This window comes from Pseudophryne corroboree, chromosome 5 (assembly GCF_028390025.1).
Source record: "Pseudophryne corroboree isolate aPseCor3 chromosome 5, aPseCor3.hap2, whole genome shotgun sequence".
Taxonomy (NCBI): domain Eukaryota; kingdom Metazoa; phylum Chordata; class Amphibia; order Anura; family Myobatrachidae; genus Pseudophryne; species Pseudophryne corroboree.
This window is the reverse complement of record NC_086448.1, coordinates 523901219-523926499: the sequence shown is the minus strand read 5'-3', so window position 1 is coordinate 523926499 and position 25281 is coordinate 523901219. Positions and strand designations below refer to the sequence as shown.

The window sequence follows — 25281 nt, the reverse complement described above, 5'->3', positions numbered from 1 at the left end:
TATTTGGTAATGGCGGGGTATGTTAAGGTGTTCTCTGCCTTAGCTGTTACGGTTAGTATTTAGGGTATTTTGTTGTTAGGGAACCGGGTATGCTGCTAGTTTTAGGTGGTATACGGGGTGGGGGTTGTTTTAGACTGTTACTATTGCTGTGTTTTTACTTTTTGCTGTGCAATGTGCTTATTTCCGCTATGTCTATGTCGCAACTAACTGCGGGCGTACCTTTTTCGGTATTCACTGGGGGTGGCTGGCCGCGGGTACTCGGCAATATTACAGTAATGCTTTGCCATTGCTTTGGTTAAGTTTCTGTCATGGAATGTGCGAGGGATCAATGACAAAATTAAGCGTTCCCTAGTGCTTCGACAGATCAAGCTTTATGCCTCGGATATAATTTGCCTGATGGAAACCCACTTACTGGGTACTAAGATTATGTCCCTCAAAAAACCATGGGTGGGCTGGGCTTACCATTCCATGCATACTGCAGCGTCCGGGGGGGGTGTCGATCCTCATAAGGAAGTCTGTTCCCTTTGCGCTTGATTCTGTGCAAACGGATAAATGGGGTAGATATGTATTTCTCAAGTGCAAAATTAACTCCGTCCCCCTACTATTGCTGGCTATGTATGTTCCTCCTCCATACTCGCATGAAGTCCTTAAAAAAGCATCTGCCTTTATGGCTGTATCCCCTGGGGTAGCTGTTATCTGTATGGGGGACTTCAACAACGTTTTGAACCACGAGTTGGATAGGTTGTCCACGGCATCCTCCAACCCACAGCCCAAGCGTTCCCCATTTGTAGACACTGTTTCGGAGTTGGGTCTGGTTGACCCCTGGAGATTGAAGTATCCCGATTTGAGGCAGTACTCCTGTTTTTCAAGCTCTCACTCTTCCTTCTCTAGGATAGATTTGGCTCTTTTGTCCCGGGAGCTTTTGCCCAAGGTTCAAAATGTCAGATATGAGACTAGAGGTATTTCGGATCACTCCCCTATATCGTTACATATTGATTTGAACTGTCAGCGAGGCCAAGCAGTGTGGAAATTTAATCCCTTTTGGCTGACGCATATGGGTGAGGGATCCGACTTGGAGGCAAGCTGGTTAGAATTCTTTGTTATGCATGACGAAACCTCGGATGTGTCTCTGCTGTGGGACACTTTCAAGGCTTTTCTGAGAGGAACATTGATTAAACGGGTAGGGAGTCTTAAATCCTCCTTTAGAAAACGTGAATCTGAATTGGAGGCCCGGGTGGCTGCTTCAGAGACGACGTATGTGCGCGATGGCTTGGACGCCTCTAGGTTGGTGTGGCTCCATGCGCAGGGTGAATGGAGGGAATACCTGTGGGGGAAAACCCAGCACAGACTTCTCTTCTCCTCGCATGTCCAATATGCTACTGGGGATAGACCAGGTTCTTATTTGGCCAATCTTGCAAGGGGTGACCGCTCCTCTCATACTGTGGTGGAGATTTTGGACTCGGCTGGGTCTGTATTGGACCGTACCCCTCAGATCGTGGCGGAATTTGTCTCATTCTATCAGGCACTCTATAGTTCCAAATTGACCTGTTCCTCACTAGAACTGTGTGACTACTTGGATGGAGTCGACTTGCCCCGTATCTCCAGTGATGCCAGGGCTCTCCTCGATGCTCCTTTGTCATTGGAGGAGATTGAGATTGCGATCTCTGCCTCCCCCAATGGTAAGGCCCCTGGCCTTGATGGCATCCCACCAGAACTGTATAAGAAGCACACAAATTTTTTTGCCCCTCAATTGCTTAAGTTATTAAATGAAATTTTTGCCCAGGGCGCGCTTCCCCCGTCTATGTCGGAGGCTTTGATTATAGTGATTGCCAAGCCAGATAAAGACCCCAGGAGGGTTGAATCCTACCGTCCTATTTCCCTGTTGCCCACGGATATTAAAATTTTAGCCAAGGTCCTGTCTTCCAGACTTAACCGGGTTATCTCCCAAATTATTCACCCTGACCAAACGGGCTTCATGCCTGGCAAATCCACCGCTGTGAATTTGAGGCGCCTGTTTACTCATTTCCAGGTTTCTCGGGGGGAGGACTGCTCTGCCGTTATAGCCTCCTTAGATGCCGCAAAGGCCTTTGATTCGGTGGAGTGGGCCTTCCTATGGGAGGCTATGGGTAGGTTTGGCGTGGGCCCCAACTTTATCAGTTATGTTAAATTATTGTATTTTCTGCCCATGGCCAGAGTCTCAGTGAATGGGTTTGTTTCGGACTCCTTCCCCCTATCCAGGGGAACGAGGCAGGGCTGCCCTCTGTCCCCGACTTTGTTTGCCATTGCTATTGAGCCACTGGCATGTTTGATTAGAGCAACTCAAGATATTGTGAACTTTGCGGTCAGCGGTTGACCGAAAGTAACCTCACCGCTGACCGCAAAGTTCCCACCATTGGATACAATGGAGCGCATAGGCACTACATTGTATCTCTGCCGTGTGCTGCCTCACAGACACTACAGGAGCACACAGCCAATCAGGAGGGTGCCACGACGTGGCGCTCCCTGATTGGCAGAAGGGACCCTCTTTGACAGTAGTCAGGGGGGGTCCTGGCAGTCGGGGAAAGGGGTCCCATGTGAAAACATGGGACCCCTTTCAGTGCGTGGTCGGGTTTCCGGTTTTTTATTTTGCCAAGTACGTGGATAATACAAAGAACAGAAGGTACCCTGGATTATGTGAGTATAATTTTTTTCACAGGTACCCCTAGGATTCTACATGGAGAAGAGGACCGAGCCTCGTGTGAACATAGGTAAGTATGTATGTTTGGAGGTGTGCATGTATGTAATAAACTTATACTGTCACGGTGTGTGTCTCCTGTTTTTATTTGGGTATTTTTTTAGTAGTAGTACTACAGGTACCAGCGGGCCTGGTTTTCCACCGCATGCTGGTACTTGTGGTTCTCCAAGTACCAGCTTGCGGGGAGGCTTGCTGGGATTTGTAGTACTGCTACTAAAAACAATATTCACATTTTTTTCACAAGGCTATCAGCCCCCCATCCGCCACCCTTGGATGGGGGGGACAGCCTCGGGCTTCACCCCTGGCCCTTGGGTGGCTGGAGGGGGGGACCCCTTGATTTAAGTGGTTCCCACTCCTCCAGGGTACCCCGGCCAGGGGTGACTAGTTGGGTATGTAATGCAAGGGCCGCCGGGACCAGTATAAAAGTGTCCCCCGGCTGTGGCATTATGTACCTGGCTAGTGGAGCCCGGTGCTGGTTTCAAAAATACGGGGGACCCCTACGCTTTTTGTCCCCCGTATTTTTGGAATCAAGACCAGGCGCAGAGCCCGGTGCTGGTTGTTGAAATATGGGGGAACCCCTGACATTTTTTCCCCATATTTTTTCAACCAGGACCGGCTCAAAGAGCCCGAGGCTGGTTTTGCTTAGGAGGGGGGACCCCACGCATTTTTTTCCTGAAAATTTAACACTTTCCCACCCCTTCCCACTGATAAACATGCACGGATCTCATGGATCCGTGCATGCCTATCAGAACACGGTAAAAAAAAGCAGGTCTGTTTTAAATCTGCTTTTTTTTACGATTTGTATTTTTTCACGGCAGTGTTTGGCTATTGCCGGCAGTGTTCGTGAAATACACTTTTTAGTAAATTACCGAGTTGTATCAAAAAACAGTCGTATTTGACCGATGGTGTATTCATTCGTATTTTTTTTCTTTGACTTCCAAAAAAATACGAATGCCCTCATCACTGCCGAGATTTGAGTTTAGTAAATTCCGAGATGACACTTTGAAGAAAAAACACCATCTCGGTCAACATCGGGAGCTTAGTAAATATACCCCAGTGAGTGTTATACCAGCTCACACCACAAACATACCGCAAGACATGGCCTTCAACAGAATACCAGCCCACAGTATGAAAAACATACAGCCATATGCTGAGAGAATATGTAACACAACCTGTGTGTCAACCCAACCAATAATAAGAAACCACATGCCACGGCATGAACAATGTCAGCAATAGCCTGACAGATAAGAAATACCACAAAGTGCCAGCAAAATCAACAACTGCAGACACAGTACGCACTGGGACGGGCGCCCAGTATCCTCTACGGACTAGGAGAAAAGGATTTACCGGTAGGTACTAAAATCCTATTTTCTCTTACGTCCTAGAGGATGCTGGGGACTCCAAAAGGACAATGGGGTCAATACCAAAGCTCCAGAACGGGCGGGAGAGTGCGTACGACTCTGTGGCACCGATTGAGTAAACATGAGGACCCCATTAGCCAGGGTATCAAACTTGTAGAACTTAGCAAAGGTGTTTGAAACCCGACCAAGCAGCCGCCCGGCAAAGTTAACCCGCCGAGACACCTCGGGCATCCGCCCAAGAAGAGCCCATCTTCCTCGTAGAATGGGTCCCCCCCCGACTTCGGCAACGGCAATCCAGCCGTAGAACTAGCACGCCGAATCGCATCACAGATCCAGCGTGTAACAGACTGCAGAGACGCAGGCGCCACATGCACGCTGGGAGCATACCGGACAAACAGAGCCTCTGTTTCCCCAAACTGAGCCCAATTGGCGACAGAAATCTGCAAAGCCCTGACTACATCGAGAGACTTTGAATCGGCCAATGCTGAAATTACCACAGGCATCAAAATAGGCAGGTTTATGATAAACACCGAAAACCCTTTTCGGCAGAACTACTATCCGAGTTCTCAATTCTATCCACTTGGAAGAGCAAACAGGGGCTCTTGTGAGACAAAACCGCTACTTCCTACAACCGCCTTGCGGTCGCCCAACAGGCAAAAGCATGACCACTCTCCAAGAGAGAAATTTTAACACAAGCTTTAATAAAGGTTCCAATCAGTGAGGCACAAGAAACGCAACACCACGTCAAGATCCCACTGTGCCAATGGGGGCACAAATGGAGGGTGGATGTGCAGTACTCCTTTCACGAAAGTCTGAACTTCCGGAAAGGTGGCCAATTCTTTTTTTTTTTTCAAGAAAATTTATAAGGCCAAAACTGCTCTGAAACGGAGCCTAACTGTAGGCCTGCATCCACACCTGCTTGCAAAGAATGGAGAAGAACGACTCAGCTGAAAGTCTTCCGTAGGAACCTTCTTAGATTCACACCAAGACACAGATTTACGCCAAAAACGGTGGTAAGGCTTCACCATTACTTCTTTTCCAGCCTGAAGAAGTGTGTAAATGACCTCCCTGGGAATACCCATTCGGACTAGGGTATGGCGTTCAACCGCCATGCCATCAAACGCAGCCGCGGTAAGTCCTGATACACGCCCGGATCTTGCTGCAACAGTTCCTCCCGTAGAGGAAGAGGCCAGGGATCCTTCATGAATAAATCTTGAAGAACTGGATACCAACCCTCCTTTGCTAGACCGGAACAATGAGGATCACCGGAACCTCTGTTCTTCTGACGTTAATCACCTTCAGCAGAGTGAAAGCGGAGGGGACATATAGACCGACTGAAAACACCCCAGGTGTCACTAGGGCGTCCCCTGCTATAGCTTGAGTGTCCCTTGACCTGGAACCATATTCCTGAGGTCTCTCGTTGAGGCGAGACGCCAACATGCCCAATTGAGGCACTCCTCAAAGACTTGTCACTTCTGTGAAACTTCTCGATGACGACAGAATTTTTCCCGGATGGAGAGCGCGACTGCAGAGGAAATCTATTTCTCCGTCGTTTACGTCCGGAACGAAGACTGCTAATATAACGTTTACCAGTCTTTCCACCCAGCGGAAAACTATTTCAGCTTCTGCCAACTGCTGCTTTGCTCCTTGTTCCCCCCTAGCGGCTTACTAACGCCACTGCTGTCAAGTCGTCAGACAGAATTAACACGGGCAGATCACAAAGAATATGTTCGTTGCAAAATAGCTCTTAATTCAAAAAGCTTATTGTAGACAAGCTTCGCAGTTTGACCTTTTCCTCTGGAAATACTTCCCATGTAAGGACTGCTCCCCAGCCTCGGAGATCTGCATATATGGATACCAGGAACTAAACCTGGATCCCGAACCTTCGTCCCTCTAGGAGGTGAGAACTGAGCAGACACCACTGAAGTGATATCCTGGCCATTAGAAATATGTTCCGGTGCCTGTGCCGGTGAAACCCGGACCACATTCCCAACAGGTCCCCTGAAATCACTCTGGCATTCGACCTGGTCACCGAAAAGGCCTCCTAGGCCGCACCCAACTCCTTCATCAACGGAACACATTAATGAAGTGGCACTGTAAATCTGATCCGACTCAGGATCCTCAGACTTCTTCCCACAGGAAAACACAGAACCTCAACCGTTCCGCATCAACCCTGATACCACCTCCGACATCTGCGTCGTTGGTAACAACAGCCCTTCCCTGTGTTAAAGAACAGTCAGAGAGAAACAACGATGTGTACCACTTGTTTCCTGACCTCGCCTCAATCAGGCGAACATCTCGGTACAGAATAACAATGGTACTTATTATTGAAAGAAACCATCATACTACCATCAATCCAGTGAAATTTTTTATTTTTTTTTAAATATCCGGGACAGGAGGACAAGGCCCTGAACCTGGCGCAGCTCTGTATGGCGTCGCGTACTACCTCCCCTTCCAGAGGGGCAACGGCAACATCCATTAGAAAATCAGAGAGGTGAAACATCCGTAACTCCAGAATGTCCCCCCTTTGGAATCCATAAACAACTCACCGGTTCTAGTCTATTCCCAGACTAAGTGAAAGTAGTAACGGAGTCCTCACCGGAGCGGGGTACCGCCATATAGACTCTGCGACATGCGGTGTATGTGGCAAAAACAGTACCGACATCCTCTTCTGTGCACCTAATAAGGCTGCAGAACTCTTACCTTTTCACCTTCCACAGGCTGTACAGAAAAGGAAAAAGGAACTGTATCTAACCGATTAAAATGACTGCATCCCACAAAAGAAGGCGTCACCAACCGTTGTGAGGGAAACTAACTCCCGAAGTTAGACTTACCAGGAATAACCCCCGAGATTGAATGAACTGAGACATCCCCCCAAACAGCGGGACACCGCCCCTGGGAAAAAGTCCAGTAATGCTCGGAGTCAGCCTCAGCATTCCCCCGGCCACACTTCCTGTATACGTACGGCAGCCTGCCGCAATGTTATAGAGAAGAACCAACTAGAGGAACCTCCCCTGTCTCTCTAGGGTAAATCTATCTGATGTCTTACCGAAAGAAACACTCCCTCATGTGCAAGTAATGCAGATAAACCCACAGCAAAGGAATATAATATCACTTAGCTTTCCTGTATACGATCCTGTGAGATAGGGCCCTGTGTCGACCCGGCGTTGACCATCACAGTATTCTATCCGTGGCGGGAAAAGAATAAACCTTCGGACGTCTGGAGAGGGTGTGAGTCACGGCCGACCTAGAGCTTTATCAACAGCGCGACCAGCACATGAGAAGGAATACTATTACATCAGTTTTCATTATAAATCATAACATGAATATACATGTTGTAATACACATATCCTAATTATATATATATAACATACATATAAGCGGATTGTCCGGAGCCTTCAGGTCCCCCGTGACATTAATGTGTTCTGAACGTGTATGACCATGTACTGAAAGCCCCAGTTGTGGATCTACCAGGAAACATTCTAGTCGACAGAAAACTCTAGTATTCGTCGACAGCAGGGATTAGTAACCAGGCAAAATTTTATTCTTGCGACCCCAAGGGGTTCTAGGGAAGTATGCCTATTTACACCCGGTGAAAACAGTTGGTGCCGACAGGGCCACCCACATACTACTGCACCTCCCATATAGTATTTACTTTCCACAAGCATTCAATGACCGACCTGATCAAGTACCCACATACGTCGGGGATGCCGACAGTGACCCCCTAGGTGTTTATGACAGAACACTCACGCCTGTCGACACAAGTGAACTGAAGTGGGAATAACTGACAGGGAGCACACATAAAATACACACAAGCATGATTTTATACTCATCTCTGAATCAACTAGTGTTATAACAGTCCAAATAACACTAAGAAACTGTGACCCCCCTTTTGGCGGGGACAGAGAGAAAATGGCCCTGATTTCAGGGTGTGTGAGGGCTAAGCCCCACCCCCCTCGGCGCGCTCTAGCCTTATTATCTTAAATAGTATATAGTGTAAACACACTATATATACCTGAAACTGCTGTTCAGGGCGCCCCCCCTGCGCCCTGCACCCAAGTAAATCGTTGGTGTGTGGGAGCACCGGCGCGCCGCCCGACCGCCGCTATGACTGGCGGAGTATCGCATGCGGCGCCCGGAGCTTCAGTTATTGCTGCCCAAGGCGCTCCCCCCCAGCGCCCTGCACCCTATGAGTACCGCTGCCAAGTGGGAGGACGGAGCGCCGCGCGACCGTCGCTATGAACTGGCGGGGTATCGCACGCGGCGCCCGTAACTCAATAACTTCTACCCAGGGCGCTCCCCCCCCAGCGCCCTGCACCCTATGAGTACTGCTGGCGTGTGGGAGGACGGAGCGCAGCACGACCGCTGCTATGAAACTGGCGGGGGTAACGTACGCGGGACCCGGGGCCCGTATTGTCCTTTTGCCAGTTAACATTTTTTTGACCTAAGTAACTGCTGCCCAGGGCGCTCCCCCCCAGCGCCCTGCACCCTGTGAGTGCCGTTGGTGTGTGGGAGCATGGAGCGCAGCGCTACCGCTGCGCTTACCTCTGTTACAGAAGCCTTCTGCCGTCTTCTGTGCTTCTCATACTCACTCGGCTTCTTTCTTCTGGCTTCTGTGAGGGGGGTGACGGCGCAGCTCCGGGAACAAGCAGCTAGGCGCACCAAGTGATCGAACCCTCTGGAGCTAATGGTGTCCAGTAGCCTAAGCAGAGCCCTTGAACTAAGAAGAAGTAGGTCTGACTTCTCTCCCCTCAGTCCCACGATGCAGGCAGCCTGTAGCTAGCAGGTCTCCCTGAAAATAAAAAACCTAACATAAAGTCTTTTCAGAGAAACTCAGTAGAGCTCCCCTAGTGTGTGTCCATTCACTCCTGGGCACAAAGTCTAACTGGGGTCTGGAGGAGGGGCATAGAGGGAGGAGCCAGTTCACACCCAGTTTAAGTCTTTGTAGTGTGCCCAAGCTCCTGCGGATCCGTCTATACCCCATGGTCCTTTTGGAGTCCCCAGCATCCTCTAGGACGTAAGAGAAATACAAGTTTTGCAGCTTTGTCAGCACCCAAACGGTTTTTCAGTTTTCACTGCACCAAACCAAGGCCCAAATGCATTAAGCCTTAATAATACCCCTTTCACACTGCCAATGCCGGATCCCACCCGGGAATTGGAAACAGGTCCTCTCCGGGTGGGATCCGGCATTGGCTGCTGCGGCAGGCTTCCCCGACCTGGCAATATGCCGGGCGGGTTGCCATAGCAGCGGGGGTGGAGGCAGCGCTAGGAGATGAGATTATCTCTGCGCCGCTTCTCCCTGCTGTAGTAAACGGGTCCCGGGACGCATCGACCCGGGAGCCCATTTACGCAGCCACTGACCCGGTATTCAACCTGGGTATAACACTGCTTTATTTCCGGGTTGAATTGCCGTGTCAGGCGACCCGCGATTTCGGCTATGCCCCTTTCACACCGCACGCCGACCCGGAAATATGCCGGGTCGATACTGGGTTATTTGTGCGGTGTGAAAGGGGTATAAGAGATAAAGTGGAGATGGAAAAAGAGTGAAAAATGACCAGCCAACCAGCTCCTGTCATTTTTTAAACACAGCCTATGACATGGCAGTTAGGAAGCTGGCTTCACTAAGTGACACTGTATGTCACAAACTGAGCACAGTGGCGTTATCTCCCTAGTTATGCTGATGTCACAAACTGAGCACAGTGGCGTTATCTCCCTAGTTATGCTGATGTCACAGACTGAGCACAGTGGGTTTTTTCCCTAGTTATGCTGATGTCACAGACTAGGCACAGTGGGGTTTTCTCCCTAGTTACGCTGATGTCACAGACTAGGCACAGTGGGGTTTTCTCCCTAGTTACGCTGATGTCACAGACTGAGCACAGTGGGGTTATCTCCTTAGTTATGCTGATGTCACAAACTGAGCACAGTGGCGTTATCTCCCTAGTTATGCTGATGTCACAGACTGAGCACAGTGGGGTTTTCTCCCTAGTTACGCTGATGCCACAGACTGAGCACAGTGGGGTTATCTCCCTAGTTACGCTGTCACAGACTGAGCACAGTGGGGTTATCTCCCTAGTTACGCTGATGTCACAGACTGAGCACAGTGGGGTTATCTCCCTAGTTACGCTGATGTCACAGACTGAGCACAGTGGTAGTTATCTCCCTAGTTACGCTGTTGTCACAGACTGAGCACAGTGGTAGTTATCTCCCTAGTTACGCTGATGTCACAGACTGAGCACAGTGGGGTTATCTCCCTAGTTACGCTGATGTCACAGACTGAGCACAGTGGGGTTATCTCCCTAGTTACGCTGATGTCACAGACTGAGCACAGTGGGGTTATCTCCCTAGTTACGCTGATGTCACAGACTGAGCACAGTGGGGTTATCTCCCTAGTTACGCTGATGTCACAGACTGAGCACAGTGGGGTTATCTCCCTAGTTACGCTGATGTCACAGACTGAGCACAGTGGGGTTATCTCCCTAGTTACGCTGATGTCACAGACTGAGCACAGTGGGGTTATCTCCCTAGTTACGCTGATGTCACAGACTGAGCACAGTGGGGTTATCTCCCTAGTTACGCTGATGTCACAGACTGAGCACAGTGGGGTTATCTCCCTAGTTACGCTGATGTCACAGACTGAGCACAGTGGTAGTTATCTCCCTAGTTACGCTGATGTCACAGACTGAGCACAGTCGGGTTATCTCCCTAGTCGTAGGGTCAAAAGGTCAACACAGAATAGGTACAGTAAAAAAGGTTGATAGAGTAAAAAAATCCCTGGTAATGTTAGACACAAAAAGAGGTAGACACCTTTTTTTTTTTTTTTTTTTTTGGGGGGGGGGGTTGTCACTTTTCTGCCACAATCAAGTCCCATTAGTGTACCGTTTTGCTCGCCAAGCCCCAGCCAAGGTGCATCGCCCCAATCGCAGTCCACATGGATGGTAAAGTATGATAAGGTTGAAATAAATAAAAATTCTTGTGTCGACCATATGCGTGTCAACAATTGAAGTGTCAACCTTCTGACCTGCCGACATAATGCATGTCTACCATTAGTGGTCGACCTACTGACTGTAGACCTTTTTAGTGTAGCTCTATAGAACGGATACCACACCTAGCCCAGTGAGGGAGTAAAAGTGGCAAAAAACTGAGAAATTGCACACCTCCAAACATAAGGACATAACAGGAGATACAGAATGCTCTGCTTCTAGACTTTGTGCAGATGTATTCACCTGGAGAAGGCATAAGGAAGTGATAAACCAGTGATATGGTAAGGTGATAAATGCACCAGCCAATCAGCTCCTGTTACTTTACATATTGGAGCTGATTGGTTGGTGCGTTAATCACCTTCAGGGCCCTACACATTAATAGATCTGCCGCCGAGCTGCCCAACGGCGGATACGGCCGACAGTGACGGGGGGAGTGAAGTTTCTTCACTCCCCCTGTCACACGGCTCCATAGAAGTGCAGGCAAATATGGACGAGATCGTCCATATTGGCCTGCATGCGCAGCCGACGGGGCACCAGCGATGAACGAGCGCGGGGCCGCGCATCGTTCATCGCTGGTGCCTCCACACTCAAAGATATGAATGGTATCTCGTTCATTAATGAACGAGATCGTTCATATCTTGCAGTCAAATCCCCCAATGTGTAGGGCCTATTACACCTATCACTGGTTTACCACTTCCTTATGCCTTCTTCAGGCGAATACATCTGACCCTTTTTTCCTAATGTATGATTGCTGGCACCTGTTTTGAACAGGTTAATGGATAAGAAAGGTGTTTCAGCACAGGTGATTGCAAACATAAATTAAGAGGGAAGTCGAGGAGCAAAGCATTCTGTCTCTCCAAGAGTGGGTCATCATGTTGGGAGGTATGGAACTGTACATTGCGTCATATAGCAATGACTTCCAACTCTGGGGGTAATTCCAAGTTGATCGCAGCAGGAATTTAGTTAGCAATTGGGCAAAACCATGTGCACTGCAGGGGAGGCAGATTTAACATGTGCAGAGAGAGTTAGATTTGGGTGGGTTATTTTATTTCTGTGCAGGGTAAATACTGGCTGCTTTATTTTTACACTGCAAATTAGATTGCAGATTGAACACACCACACCCAAATCTAACTCTCTCTGCACATGTTAAATCTGCCTCCCCTGCAATGCACATGGTTTTGCCCAATTGCTAACTAAATTCCTGCTGCGATCAACTTGGAATTACCCCCTCTATCTGCAGTCTTCATTGCAATAAATGAATACACATCAATCACACTCTCCCCCCCCCCCCCTTCCCTCTTATTACCGTATTTACCACTGAGCATCATCCGACTGTACGGTGTTTGGCACATTGGGGTCGATTCAATTCGGCAACAGATGAATAGCGCCGGGAATTAGCTCCCGACGCTATTCAATTCAGCTACTAGTTACCCGCAATTGTCGGGAATTCTTCTCTCACCCCCGGGAGGTGAGAGAAGAAAACCGACAAAAGTGCTGCCGCGAGGCTGATTCTGTCGGGAATCAGCATCGCTGCGGGTAGTTAAGTCTGAGAATGCCTGTTCTCCCAACAAAACTACCTGTTAAGTCGGCGAGAACGGGCATTCGCCGACTTAACTTTAGCTGAATTTAAGCTAATTCCTGAATTGAAGCTAATTCCCGGCGCTATTCCTCTGTTACGATGCTGAAGTTAGCTTCTTATTCGGCCAGCTTCTTATTCACTTCTTATTCGAGCTCCAGCTTCTTATTCAAAAAATTTAGTTTTAAATAAGAATTTACTTACCGATAATTCTATTTCTCGGAGTCCGTAGTGGATGCTGGGGTTCCTGAAAGGACCATGGGGAATAGCGGCTCCGCAGGAGACAGGGCACAAAAAAGTAAAGCTTTACTAGGTCAGGTGGTGTGCACTGGCTCCTCCCCCTATGACCCTCCTCCAGACTCCAGTTAGGTACCGTGCCCGGACGAGCATACACAATAAGGGAGGCATTTTGAATCCCGGGTAAGACTCATACCAGCCACACCAATCACACCGTACAACTTGTGATCTAAACCCAGTTAACAGTATGACAACAGAAAGGGCCTCTTAAAGATGGCTCCTTAACAATAACCCGAATTAGTTAACAATAACTATGTACAAGTATTGCAGATAATCCGCACTTGGGATGGGCGCCCAGCATCCACTACGGACTCCGAGAAATAGAATTATCGGTAAGTAAATTCTTATTTTCTCTATCGTCCTAAGTGGATGCTGGGGTTCCTGAAAGGACCATGGGGATTATACCAAAGCTCCCAAACGGGCGGGAGAGTGCGGATGACTCTGCAGCACCGAATGAGAGAACTCCAGGTCCTCCTTTGCCAGGGTATCAAATTTGTAAAATTTTACAAACGTGTTCTCCCCCGACCACGTAGCTGCTCGGCAGAGTTGTAATGCCGAGACCCCTCGGGCAGCCGCCCAAGATGAGCCCACCTTCCTTGTGGAGTGGGCTTTTACAGTTTTAGGCTGTGGCAGGCCTGCCACAGAATGTGCAAGTTGAATTGTGTTACAAATCCAACGAGCAATCGACTGCTTAGAAGCAGGTGCGCCCAACTTGTTGGGTGCATACAATATAAACAGCGAGTCAGATTTTCTGACTCCAGCCGTCCTTGCAATGTATATTTTTAAGGCTCTGACAACGTCCAACAACTTGGAGTCCTCCAAGTCGCTAGTGGCCGCAGGCACCACAATAGGTTGGTTCAGATGAAATGCTGATACCACTTTAGGGAGAAAATGCGGACGAGTCCGCAGTTCTGCCCTATCCGAATGGAAGATTAGATAAGGACTTTTATAAGATAAAGCCGCCAATTCAGATACTCTCCTGGCAGAGGCCAGGGCTAGTAACATAGTCACTTTCAATGTGAGATATTTCAAATCCACCTTTTTCAATGGTTCAAACCAATGGGATTTGAGGAAATCTAAAACTACATTTAGATCCCACGGTGCCACCGGAGGCACCACAGGAGGCTGTATATGCAGTACTCCCTTGACAAAAGTCTGGACCTCAGGGACAGAGGCCAATTCTTTTTGGAAGAATATTGACAGGGCCGAAATTTGAACCTTAATGGATCCCAATTTGAGACCCATAGATAATCCTGATTGCAGGAAATGTAGGAAACGACCCAGTTGGAATTCCTCCGTCGGAACCCTCCGATCCTCGCACCACGCTACATATTTTCGCCAAATGCGGTGATAATGTTTCACGGTGACTTCCTTCCGTGCCTTAATCAAGGTAGGAATGACTTCTTCTGGAATGCCTTTCCCTTTTAGGATCTGGCGTTCAACCGCCATGCCGTCAAACGCAGCCGCGGTAAGTCTTGAAAAAGACAGGGACCCTGCTGTAGCAGGTCCCTTCTCAGAGGTAGAGGCCACGGTTCGTCCGTGAGCATCTCTTGAAGTTCCGGATACCAAGTCCTTCTCGGCCAATCCGGAACCACTAGTATTGTTCTTACTCTTCTTTGCCGTATGATCTTCAATACCTTTGGTATGAGCGGCAGAGGAGGAAACACATACACTGACTGGTACACCCAAGGAGTTACCAGTGCGTCCACAGCTATTGCCTGTGGATCTCTTGACCTGGCGCAATATTTGTCCAGTTTCTTGTTGAGGCGAGACGCCATCATGTCTACAATTGGTCTTTCCCAACGGTCTATTAACATGTTGAAGACTTCTGGATGTAGACCCCACTCTCCCGGATGAAGATCGTGTCTGCTGAGGAAGTCTGCTTCCCAGTTGTCCACGCCCGGGATGAACACTGCTGACAGTGCTATCACGTGATTCTCCGCCCAGCGAAGAATCTTGGCAGCTTCTGCCATTGCACTCCTGCTTCTTGTGCCGCCCTGCCTGTTTACATGGGCGACCGCCGTGATGTTGTCCGACTGAATCAACACCGGCTTTCCTTGCAGGAGAAGTTCCGCCTGGCTTAGAGCATTGTAGATTGCTCTTAGTTCCAGAATGTTTATGTGAAGAGACTTTTCCAGACTCGTCCATACTCCCTGGAAGTTTCTTCCTTGTGTGACTGCTCCCCAGCCTCTCAGGCTGGCGTCCGTGGTCACCAGGATCCAATCCTGAATGCCGAATCTGCGGCCTTCTAATAGGTGAGCCTTCTGCAACCACCACAGAAGTGACACCCTTGTCTTTGGTGACAGGGTTATTCGCAGGTGCATCTGCAGATGCGACCCTGACCATTTGTCCAACAGATCCCTTTGGAATATTCTTGCATGGAATCTGCCGAATGGAATTGCTTCGTAAGAAGCCACCATTTTTCCCAGGACTCTTGTGCATTGATGTACTGACACTTTTCCTGGTTTTAGGAGGTTCCTGACCAGATCGGATAACTCCTTGGCTTTTTCCTCTGGAAGGAAAACCTTTTTCTGAACCGTGTCCAGAATCATTCCTAGGAACAGCAGACGAGTTGTCGGGATTAAATGGGATTTTGGAATATTCAGAATCCACCCGTGTTGTCTTAGCACCTCTTGAGATAGTGCTAAAGCTGTCTCCAGCTGTTCTCTGGACCTTGCCCTTATTAGGAGATCGTCCAAGTATGGGATAACTAATACGCCTTTTCTTCGAAGAAGAATCATCATCTCGGCCATTACCTTGGTAAAGACCCGAGGCGCCGTGGACAATCCGAACGGCAGCGTCTGAAACTGATAGTGACAGTTTTGAACAATGAACCTGAGGTACCCCTGGTGTGCGGGGTAAATCGGAACGTGTAGATACGCATCCTTGATGTCCAAGGATACCATAAAGTCCCCTTCTTCCAGGTTCGCTATCACTGCTCTGAGTGACTCCATCTTGAACTTGAACTTTTTTATGTAGAGGTTCAAGGACTTCAGATTTAGAATAGGCCTTACCGAGCCATCCGGCTTCGGTACCACAAATAGAGTGGAATAATACCCCTTTCCTTGTTGTAATAGGGGTACTTTGACTATCACCTGCTGAGCGTACAGCTTGTGAATGGCTTCCAACACCCTCTCCCTTTCGGAAGAGACGGTTGGTAAGGCAGACTTCAGGAAACGATGAGGAGGATCCGTCTCTAATTCCAACCTGTACCCCTGAGATATTATCTGCAGGATCCAGGGGTCTACCTGCGAGTGAGCCCACTGCGCGCTGTAATTTTTGAGACGGCCCCCCACTGTCCCCGAGTCCGCTTGAGAGGCCCCAGCGTCATGCTGAGGTTTTTGCAGGAGCCGGGGAGGGCTTCTGTTCCTGGGAAGGAGCTGCCTGTTGGTGTCTCTTCCCTCTTCCTCTGCCTCGTGGCAGGTACGACAAGCCCTTTGCTCTCTTATTTTTGTAGGAGCGAAAAGGCTGCGGTTGAAAGGTCGGTGCCTTTCTCTGTTGGGGAGTGACTTGAGGTAAAAAAGTGGATTTCCCGGCAGTAGCCGTGGCCACCAAGTCTGATAGACCAACTCCAAATAACTCCTCCCCTTTATACGGCAAAACCTCCATGTGACGTTTTGAATCCGCATCGCCTGTCCACTGTCGTGTCCATAAGGCTCTTCTGGCTGAAATGGACATAGCACTCACCCGAGATGCCAGTGTGCAAATATCCCTCTGTGCATCACGCATATAGATAAATGCATCCTTTATTTGTTCTAACGACAGTAAAACATTGTCCCTATCTAGGGTATCAATATTTTCAATCAGGGATTCTGACCAAACTACTCCAGCACTGCACATCCAGGCAGTTGCTATAGCTGGTCGTAGTATAACACCTGCATGTGTGTATATATTCTTTTGAATAACTTCCATCTTTCTATCTGATGGATCCTTAAGTGCGGCCGTCTCAGGAGAGGGTAACGCCACTTGTTTGGATAAGCGTGTGAGCGCCTTGTCCACCTTAGGGGGTGTTTCCCAGCGCGCCCTAACCTCTGGCGGGAAAGGGTATAATGCCAATAACTTTTTTGAAATTATCAACTTTTTATCAGGAGCAACCCACGCTTCATCACACACGTCATTTAATTCTTCTGATTCAGGAAAAACTGTTTGTAGTTTTTTCACACCATACATAATACCCTGTTTTACGGTATCTGTAGTATCAGCTAAATGTAACGTCTCCTTCATTGCCAAAATCATATAACGTGTGGCCCTACTGGAAAATACGTTTGAATTTCTACCGTCGTCACTGGAATCAGTGCCCGTGTCTGGGTCTGTGTCGACCGACTGAGGCAAAGGGCGTTTTACAGCCCCTGACGGTGTTTGAGGCGCCTGGACAGGCATTAATTGATTGTCCGGCCGCCTCATGTCCTCAACTGACTGTTTAAGGGAAGATAAACCATCACGTAATTCCACAAATAAAGGCATCCATTCTGGTGTCGACCCCCTGGGGGGTGACATCTGCATATTTGGCAATTGCTCCGCCTCCACACCAATATCGTCCTCATACATGTCGACACCACGTACCGACACACACCGCAAACTCACAGGGAATGCTCTAATGAAGACAGGACCCACTAGCCCTTTTGGGGAGACAGAGGGAGAGTCTGCCAGCACACACCACAAAGCGCTATATATACAAGGGATATCCTTATATTAAGTGCTCCCTTATAGCTGCTTTAATATATATATATATAGCCATTAATGTGCCCCCCCTCTCTGTTTTACCCTGTTTCTGTAGTGCAGTGCAGGGGAGAGACCTGGGAGCCGTTCTGACCAGCGGAGCTGTGACAGAAAATGGCGCCGTGTGCTGAGGAGATAGGCCCCGCCCCTTTTTCGGCGGGTTCTTCTCCCGCTATTTTTCCAGTCAGGCAGGGGTTAAATATCTCCATATAGCCCCTATGGGCTATATGTGAGGTATTTTTAGCCTTGTATAAGGTTTATATTTGCCTCTCAGAGCGCCCCCCCCCCAGCGCTCTGCACCCTCAGTGACTGCCCAGTGAAGTGTGCTGAGAGGAAAATGGCGCACAGCTGCAGTGCTGTGCGCTACCTTATGAAGACTGAGGAGTCTTCAGCCGCCGGTTTCCGGACCTCTTCACGCTTCAGCATCTGCAAGGGGGTCGGCGGCGCGGCTCCGGGACCGGACTCCACGGCTGGGCCTGTGTTCGATCCCTCTGGAGCTAATGGTGTCCAGTAGCCAAGCAGCAAATCCACTCTGCATGCAGGTGAGTTTACTACTTTCCCCCTAAGTCCCACGTTGCAGTGATCCTGTTGCCAGCAGGACTCACTGTAAAGAAAAAAACCTAAACTAAACTTTCTCTAAGCAGCTCTTTAGGAGAGCCACCTAGATTGCACCCTTCTCGTTCGGGCACAAAATCTAACTGGAGTCTGGAGGAGGGTCATAGGGGGAGGAGCCAGTGCACACCACCTGACCTAGTAAAGCTTTACTTTTTTGTGCCCTGTCTCCTGCGGAGCCGCTATTCCCCATGGTCCTTTCAGGAACCCCAGCATCCACTTAGGACGATAGAGAAAAAGGGTTAACTAATCGACCCCACTGTGTGCCTGAGGGAAACGGCCCGTGTTATCGGTTATTATATGGCGGCTTGTTACACGGGAACGTCCGCTGCTATGCGGCGACAACTGACACTAGAGATGCGACCCGAGGCATGATATCATGACATAACTCAGCCGGGGTCAGACCATACAGAGTTGCGGCATGCTATCAGCGGCTGCTGTGCTGCCTGGATCCAGCTTACAGCCGTATACACCCGGTATATACAGTATGATAGCGTCTAGTCCACACGATATATCACCCCGGGAACGTTGGATGCACAGCCACAGACATGTCGGTGGTGACGGCGGCGCGCTTTGCCTGTTCCGGTCACAGTGACAACACTCCCGTTGCCGTAGTTACCAGGGTCGCGCTCTCACGTAGCAGCTGCACGTTCCACTCCAACCTAGGCTTGTGCTGCTGCTGCCACACGTCACTGCGGCGTGACGTCACTATGCGGAAACGCTGGCTGTCACATCACAGTGCAGCTACAGTACATCACCGTCAGCACACTGAGCGGTGGCCGGGGCGGCAGTGTTCCCCGTCCTGTGTGCGAGCAGCCTGGGGGGAGCTCAGCCTCAGTATGCGGCTGTCGGTTGCGTTCAGCTGATTTACGGTTGCTGCTGCTGACAGGTGATTGCAGGAGCCCAGGGAAAGATGCGCCAGGGGCAGATCCGGCCTCTGTGAGCCCAGGCACGGCTTAGCCTCCTCCTCCTCCTATATGAAAGCGCACTCTACCTCCTCCCGGCACGTATACTGTCCATATATGCACGTTATATCCATAGGACTGTGCAGTGTGTACTGTAGTATTGTCAGTGCATGGCCCTTATCAGGGAGACACCAAGGTGCCTTACATCCCACACCTACCTGCCTGCCCCCATGGAATAGGTGACAGTGTTATAGTCAGACGTCTTCTTTCCCCTCATTGCGGTATGCCAGGCGGTGCACGTCACAAAACACAGCTGTGTAATATGGTTTTTATTGTACAGAAAACCTTAGACTATAGGAGGTAAAATTATGTTGTAAGGCAGCCATGGTTCCAATAAGTTACCCAGTGTCAGCCTGCTGGGTATAAGTTCCTCACAAGAACCGTGCTTTCACTAGTGTGTTTTGTTTTTGTGTTTTACTTTCTGTAAAAAAACATAAAAATACCCTAGCGTTTGGAACGTTTTGGTTGCAGTGACCCCATATCCACTTGCTGCTCAGTTCGGGCCATCAGAAGTATCTTTTGGACACTGGTTGCTACTTGCTATATTTTTTTAATAATTCACCATAAAGAGATTAAAGAGTGTGTTTTTCCATTCCTACATAATTTCCCTTTCCCTAAATGCAAGATGCACTGTATCCAACCTGTGATTTTTTTTTAATGTTTAAACGCTAATTAAGGTTTATGTGGGATTCAACAAATGAAACAATGTAAATACAGTATGTTTCTTACCAATGTTGTAGTCATCTGGCTATTTACAGTAATCAGACCGTTGTCACTCCTGCTGATGGCATGGTGGCAGTGGGTAACGGATGGAAAAAGTCATGGGAGAGCGTGGACAGCCTCCCCAAATGTCATGTGGATCTCCAATCCTTAAAGAAATTCTTATTTTACATTCATGTTTTACTTGTAGAATTCTGCACACAAAAAAAAAAATCGATACAAATTTCTAAAGTAAGCTTGGGGCACAAACAATTGTTTGATCATGGTATTTTGCAATACTGTAAACAGTTCTGCTGTCGGGTACTTTAAGTGTAAACCAAGTAAGTGTACAAGACACCATAGCTATTGGTACAGTGGAACTACATTGGTTTCGTGTATAAATGTCAGTTACCACCGCTATGTTTATTTTCAATTGATTCTTTTTTTTCAGTGACACAGAGGATCATTCGGCAGACCAGTCAGACGATCCTGGTGACACCCAACCAAACACCATGGATCTAAAGTTTAACAATTCAAGGAAGTATATATCCATCAGTATTCCTTCAAAGACTGAGACAATGTCTCCTCATATCAAGTCTGTCGATGATATCCGGGTGCTTGGTATCAATCTCAGCCAGTTCCAGAAATCGGTGCAATTTTTCATTTGTGTTACTGGAGTGTTTGTGTTTTATTTAATTTATGGATATTTACAGGTAATCTTATGTAGAAATTAATTTTGTTTTACTATTCTAACTTGTGTTTTGTTCACTGCTCAAATTGTCTATTAGTGCAAATGTACAGTACTAATGGTCCCTACACATTGAGCGATCCGCCGCCGAGCTGGCCGACGGCAGATACGGGCGACGTGACAGGGGGAGTGAAGTTTCTTCACTCCCCCCCTGTCACCCGTCTCCATAGCATTGCAGGCAAATATGGACGAGATCGTCCATATTGGCCTGCATGCACAGGCGACGGGGCACCAGCGATGAACGAGCGCGTGCCGCGCATTGTTCATCGCTGGTGCCTCCTCACTCAAAGATATGAATGGTATCTCGTTCATTAATGAACGAGATCGTTCATATCTTTGAGTATTTTCGCCCAGTGTATAGGACCTATAACTCTCTTTAGTGGATACTGCTCCAAGATATCTCCAGTCTTTGATGAATTCTCTTTCAAGCTTTGTTTCATATGATGAATTAACTGCTTAATGACTAGTAAAGTTTTATAGCTATGTTTTCACACGGAGATTCAGTTTTTCTAATGTTAAGGCTTCTGTTGCAAATTTTAGGGGTATTTTTGGAATGTAATTTTTTTCCTCCATTCAGACTGTGTCAGCTTGTCCATAGCATGTCAGTAGGTGATCTAAGAGGATTCCCTACACAATTGCAGTTTCTTCATTGTGGGACTGATGCAGGGTTGACTGCGAGTCATTTGGACTGACACATTTTGTGGATTTTCGCACTGTGCATGCTTTGGAGCAGGGCGCACACAAGTATCAGGCGATGCAGAGTCATACACAACTCAGCCGCATTTCCATTTGCAGCTGAAAGAGCAGAACAGGGAGTTTCAAGACGACTAAGTTTAGTGAAGGTGTCTTAAGAGTGCATTGACAGAACTGTATGCAAAGATGCACATATTTTCAGATATCTCTCTTGCTGGTGGTATAGGGCTCATGTCAGTTCTCCCTAATAATACTGACCGCTGTGGAGCCAAGTATGGATGAGGACAGCGCGGTCACATAGATGTGTACAAGGGAATATATGCGTTTTTCTCTGTGTATGCAATGTGTGATATTGTGACCGGCTTGCATTTAACTCTGCATTGGCCCCTGTATGTACTGGCTGTGGGACTAGGGAAAATAGTTCCTCCAGAAATTACGTACTGGGCAGTTCCAGTGATAGAGCCACATTACTATGAAATATAATTTCCAGGATAGCTAATTGGATCCCATTGATCAAACGGTTGTATTAACTCTCGAGCAGACAGTCGGGGAACTTTTGTCTATATCAAACTCCCTTTCATTTAATGCTACTTGCTTTCGTTTAAACTTCATAGTGAAAACGAAGAGACCCCCTGCCAGTCTGTAGATATAGCACAGCACAAAACCTATTCCTCAGACTTTTCTTTCCGATAACCTCTTCTTTCTTTTACCGTTTCATATCTGGGCACAGAGTAAGTTAGCGCCTAACTAGTCAAGTGCTGCTGTCTGTTTGTCAGAGAGAGAATACTACTTGAAACGCCATATAAAATGGTTATCACTTTTAAATATTTGCTGAATAATTTTTCTGATAGTCAGAAAAAAAATCAAATACGTTTAGAAGCAAAAAAAATAAATGTTATCCCTATGTAGCTTACGTTTAAAAGTAAACGTTTTCAATGCTTATACTCCAAGTGCTTTAGTAATATTACTATGATATTTATCCTCTGTAATGATGGCCACTGCACTTGCATTTCTCAGTGTTAAGACAGGCTTAGATAATATTACCACCTAAAGCTAAATTCAATATTGTTCTTTGTACCTTTTCATTACTAATAAAGGGTACATTTGTTTGTATTGATGTGTAACAGAAACTTGGTTTCATGTGTTTCTATTACAGGAATTAATATTCTCTGTCGAAGGTTTTAAACCATTTGGTTGGTACTTGACATTAGTGCAGTTTGGATTTTATTCCGTATTTGGACTAATCGAATTACAGTTGACACAAGACAAACGCAGGAGGTATGTTTTAAACAAATTTATATTGTTTATATTTTGTAGTTACACCTTAAGGTGTTTTCACACGGTGAGATTTCTCCTTTCGATTTTGACTATATAGTCAAAATTACAAGGAAAGTTAGTGGAAATCGCAAGGTGTTAGGCAGCTTGCGATACTGATTCGATCCTGATGCACACTCCCGCGGGGTCTGTATCTCAAGGCTAGATAGACATGTGCAGGCAAGTCAATCTTGACTATCTAGCTTACTGTCTAGTTAGTACAAAGAATAGTCAAAATTGGCACTTAGTCAAAATCGTACATAGACAAAATCTCAAGTACAGATAGTCAAGCTCTGGGGGAGTTCAAGGGAAATCGCATAGTCAAAATCAGGCATAGCAAGGATCTCGCCGTGTGTACACAAATTTATCTCTTGACTGTTCAAGATTAACCTGACTTCTCTTTTATAGTGCTACCTACTACATACAAATCTACAAAGTTTGTTTTACGTTGAAGGATCACTGAAACCAGGTTTATGTTGTTAATGAGTTGTACCATTGAAACTAAAACACTAGTTGACTTATATAAAATAGTAATTACTTCTTATATTTACCAATATATATATATATATATATAATATATATATATATATATATATATACACACATACATACATACATACATACATACATACATACATACATACATAGTTTCTGGAGCTTAGCAGAACAAAATATATTTAGAACAAGGTTGTGTATGTGGTTGGATATTCTTATACATACTGTACTGCGGGGACATATGTGTGTGCGAGCGGCGAAGCATCCGAAAAGGGGGCATGGCCATGTAAAATAGAGGGCGTGGCCATAAAACGTCATTTAAGTGGGCGGCCGGTGGCGTCACTGGTGGGGGCGTGCCCAGCACCTAAGGAGGTGCTGGGCTTTCCCCAAGTTCTCTCCCCTAGCGTGAATGGATGCCGTGCGCATGCGCACGGCATCTTTACACGCTGGGAGAGCAGGAAGAGGGCATGCTGTTTTAGCAGGGCGCGGCCCTTAAAAAATCGGGCAGGGCGCGGCGCCCTGCTGAAACACTACTGTAGTCTTCCTGTCACCTATTTCCTGTACGGCAGAGCCAGATGAACAATGGGGTTAAGAAGACAACTGCTCCAGTCCTCCACCAAAAAATAGGTCCATCCCCATGACATCATGATGATGACCGGCCACACAGTTGGCTATAAATCATAAGTATCAAGATTGTATTTCCATTTTCTTCATAAAAAGATTTCTCATACGTCCAAGAGGATGCTGGGGATGCTTCAAGAACCATGGGGTATAGACGGGATCCGCAGGAGACATGGACACACTATAAGACTTTGAATGGGTGTGAACTGGCTCCTCCCTCTATGCCCCTCCTCCAGACTCCAGTTAGACTCTGTGCCCAGCGAGACTGGATGCACACTGAGGAGCTCTCCAGAGTTTCTCATAAAAAGACTTTTATTAGGTTTATTATTTTCAGGGAGACCTGCTGGCTACAGGCTCCCTGCATCGTGGGAGTGAGGGGAGAGAAGCAGACCTACTTCTTCTGAGTTCAAGGGCTCTGCTTCTTAGGCTACTGGACACCATTAGCTCCAGAGGGTTTGATCACTTGGTACGCCTAGCTGCTTGTTCCCGGAGCCGCGCCGTCACCCCCCCTCACAGAGCCAGAAGATTGAAGCCGGGTGAGTATGAGAAGATCAGAAGACTTCAGTGACGGCAGAAGACTGCGTTTGAGGTAATGCGTAGCGGCCATGCACTGATCAGGGCGCGGGGGGGCGCCCTGGGCAGCATGGGAGGCCTCAAACAGCACTGGCATCGTATATATATAACGGTGCCCAGGCACTTGTTAAGGGACCCCCGCCAGTATAAAGATTTTTTGAGCGGGACTGAAGCGCGCCATGTAGTGGGCGGGGCTTAGCCGCATAGCTCTGACCAGCGCCATTTTTCTCTTCACAGAAGGCTGCAGAGACGCTGTACCTGACCTCCACACTGCTGTGCAAGTAACAGGGTGCAAAACGGGGGGGGGCACTAGTGATTGGTGTTTTATTATATATGTAAAAAGCGCTAGCAGGTCTGGGCTGTCTTGTTACTGACTTCAGTACCGGGATAGGCGCTGGGTGTGAGCTGGCAGAACTCTCTCTCTGTGTCTCTCTTAACAGGCTGTGCTGTGGGTCTGTCTCCTATAGCCCCAGTGTGGTTGTGGCTGTCGGTACGTGTGTGTGTCGACATGTCTGAAGCTGAATGCTCTTCCCAGGAGGAGGCTGGCGTGGGGACAGACAGTTCTGTGAGAGTGACTGTCGGCACCGCCGACGGATGAGTGGGTCAATATGTTAAGTGTTTTAAACACAAATGTGACTAAGTTGGCTAAGAGATTTGATAAATCTGAGTCTAAAGGCCCGTACACACTGGTCGATATATCGGCCGTTCGCTTGAACGGCCGATATATATCGCGGGACTGTCGACTGTCGGCCAGTTACCTGAGGTAACGTTTCCTCCCTCTCATGAACTGAACGCACTTTTTGAAAAAGCTTGGGAAAATCCTGACAAAAAATTACATGTTCCCAAAAGAATTCCACTGGCATATCCGTTCCCCTCTGGGGATAGGGAAAGCTG

The 25281-nt window shown here is 47.8% G+C and overlaps 1 protein-coding gene across 2 annotated transcripts in view; it reads left to right on the top strand.

Annotated features, from left to right (window-relative positions):
• SLC35B3 (solute carrier family 35 member B3) overlaps positions 1 to 25281 on the top strand; it is a 163371-nt gene that overhangs the window by 72552 nt on the left and 65538 nt on the right. The window contains exons 1-3 of one of the 2 annotated variants that reach the window (XM_063923126.1): positions 18958 to 19168; positions 20395 to 20656; positions 22541 to 22662. In XM_063923126.1, coding sequence (XP_063779196.1) covers positions 20456 to 20656; positions 22541 to 22662 — 323 coding nt within the window. In that variant the 5' untranslated portion in view covers positions 18958 to 19168; positions 20395 to 20455. Of the gene's footprint in view, positions 1 to 18957; positions 19169 to 20394; positions 20657 to 22540; positions 22663 to 25281 lie in introns of those variants that run through there. The other variant, XM_063923125.1, reaches the window with a different exon arrangement.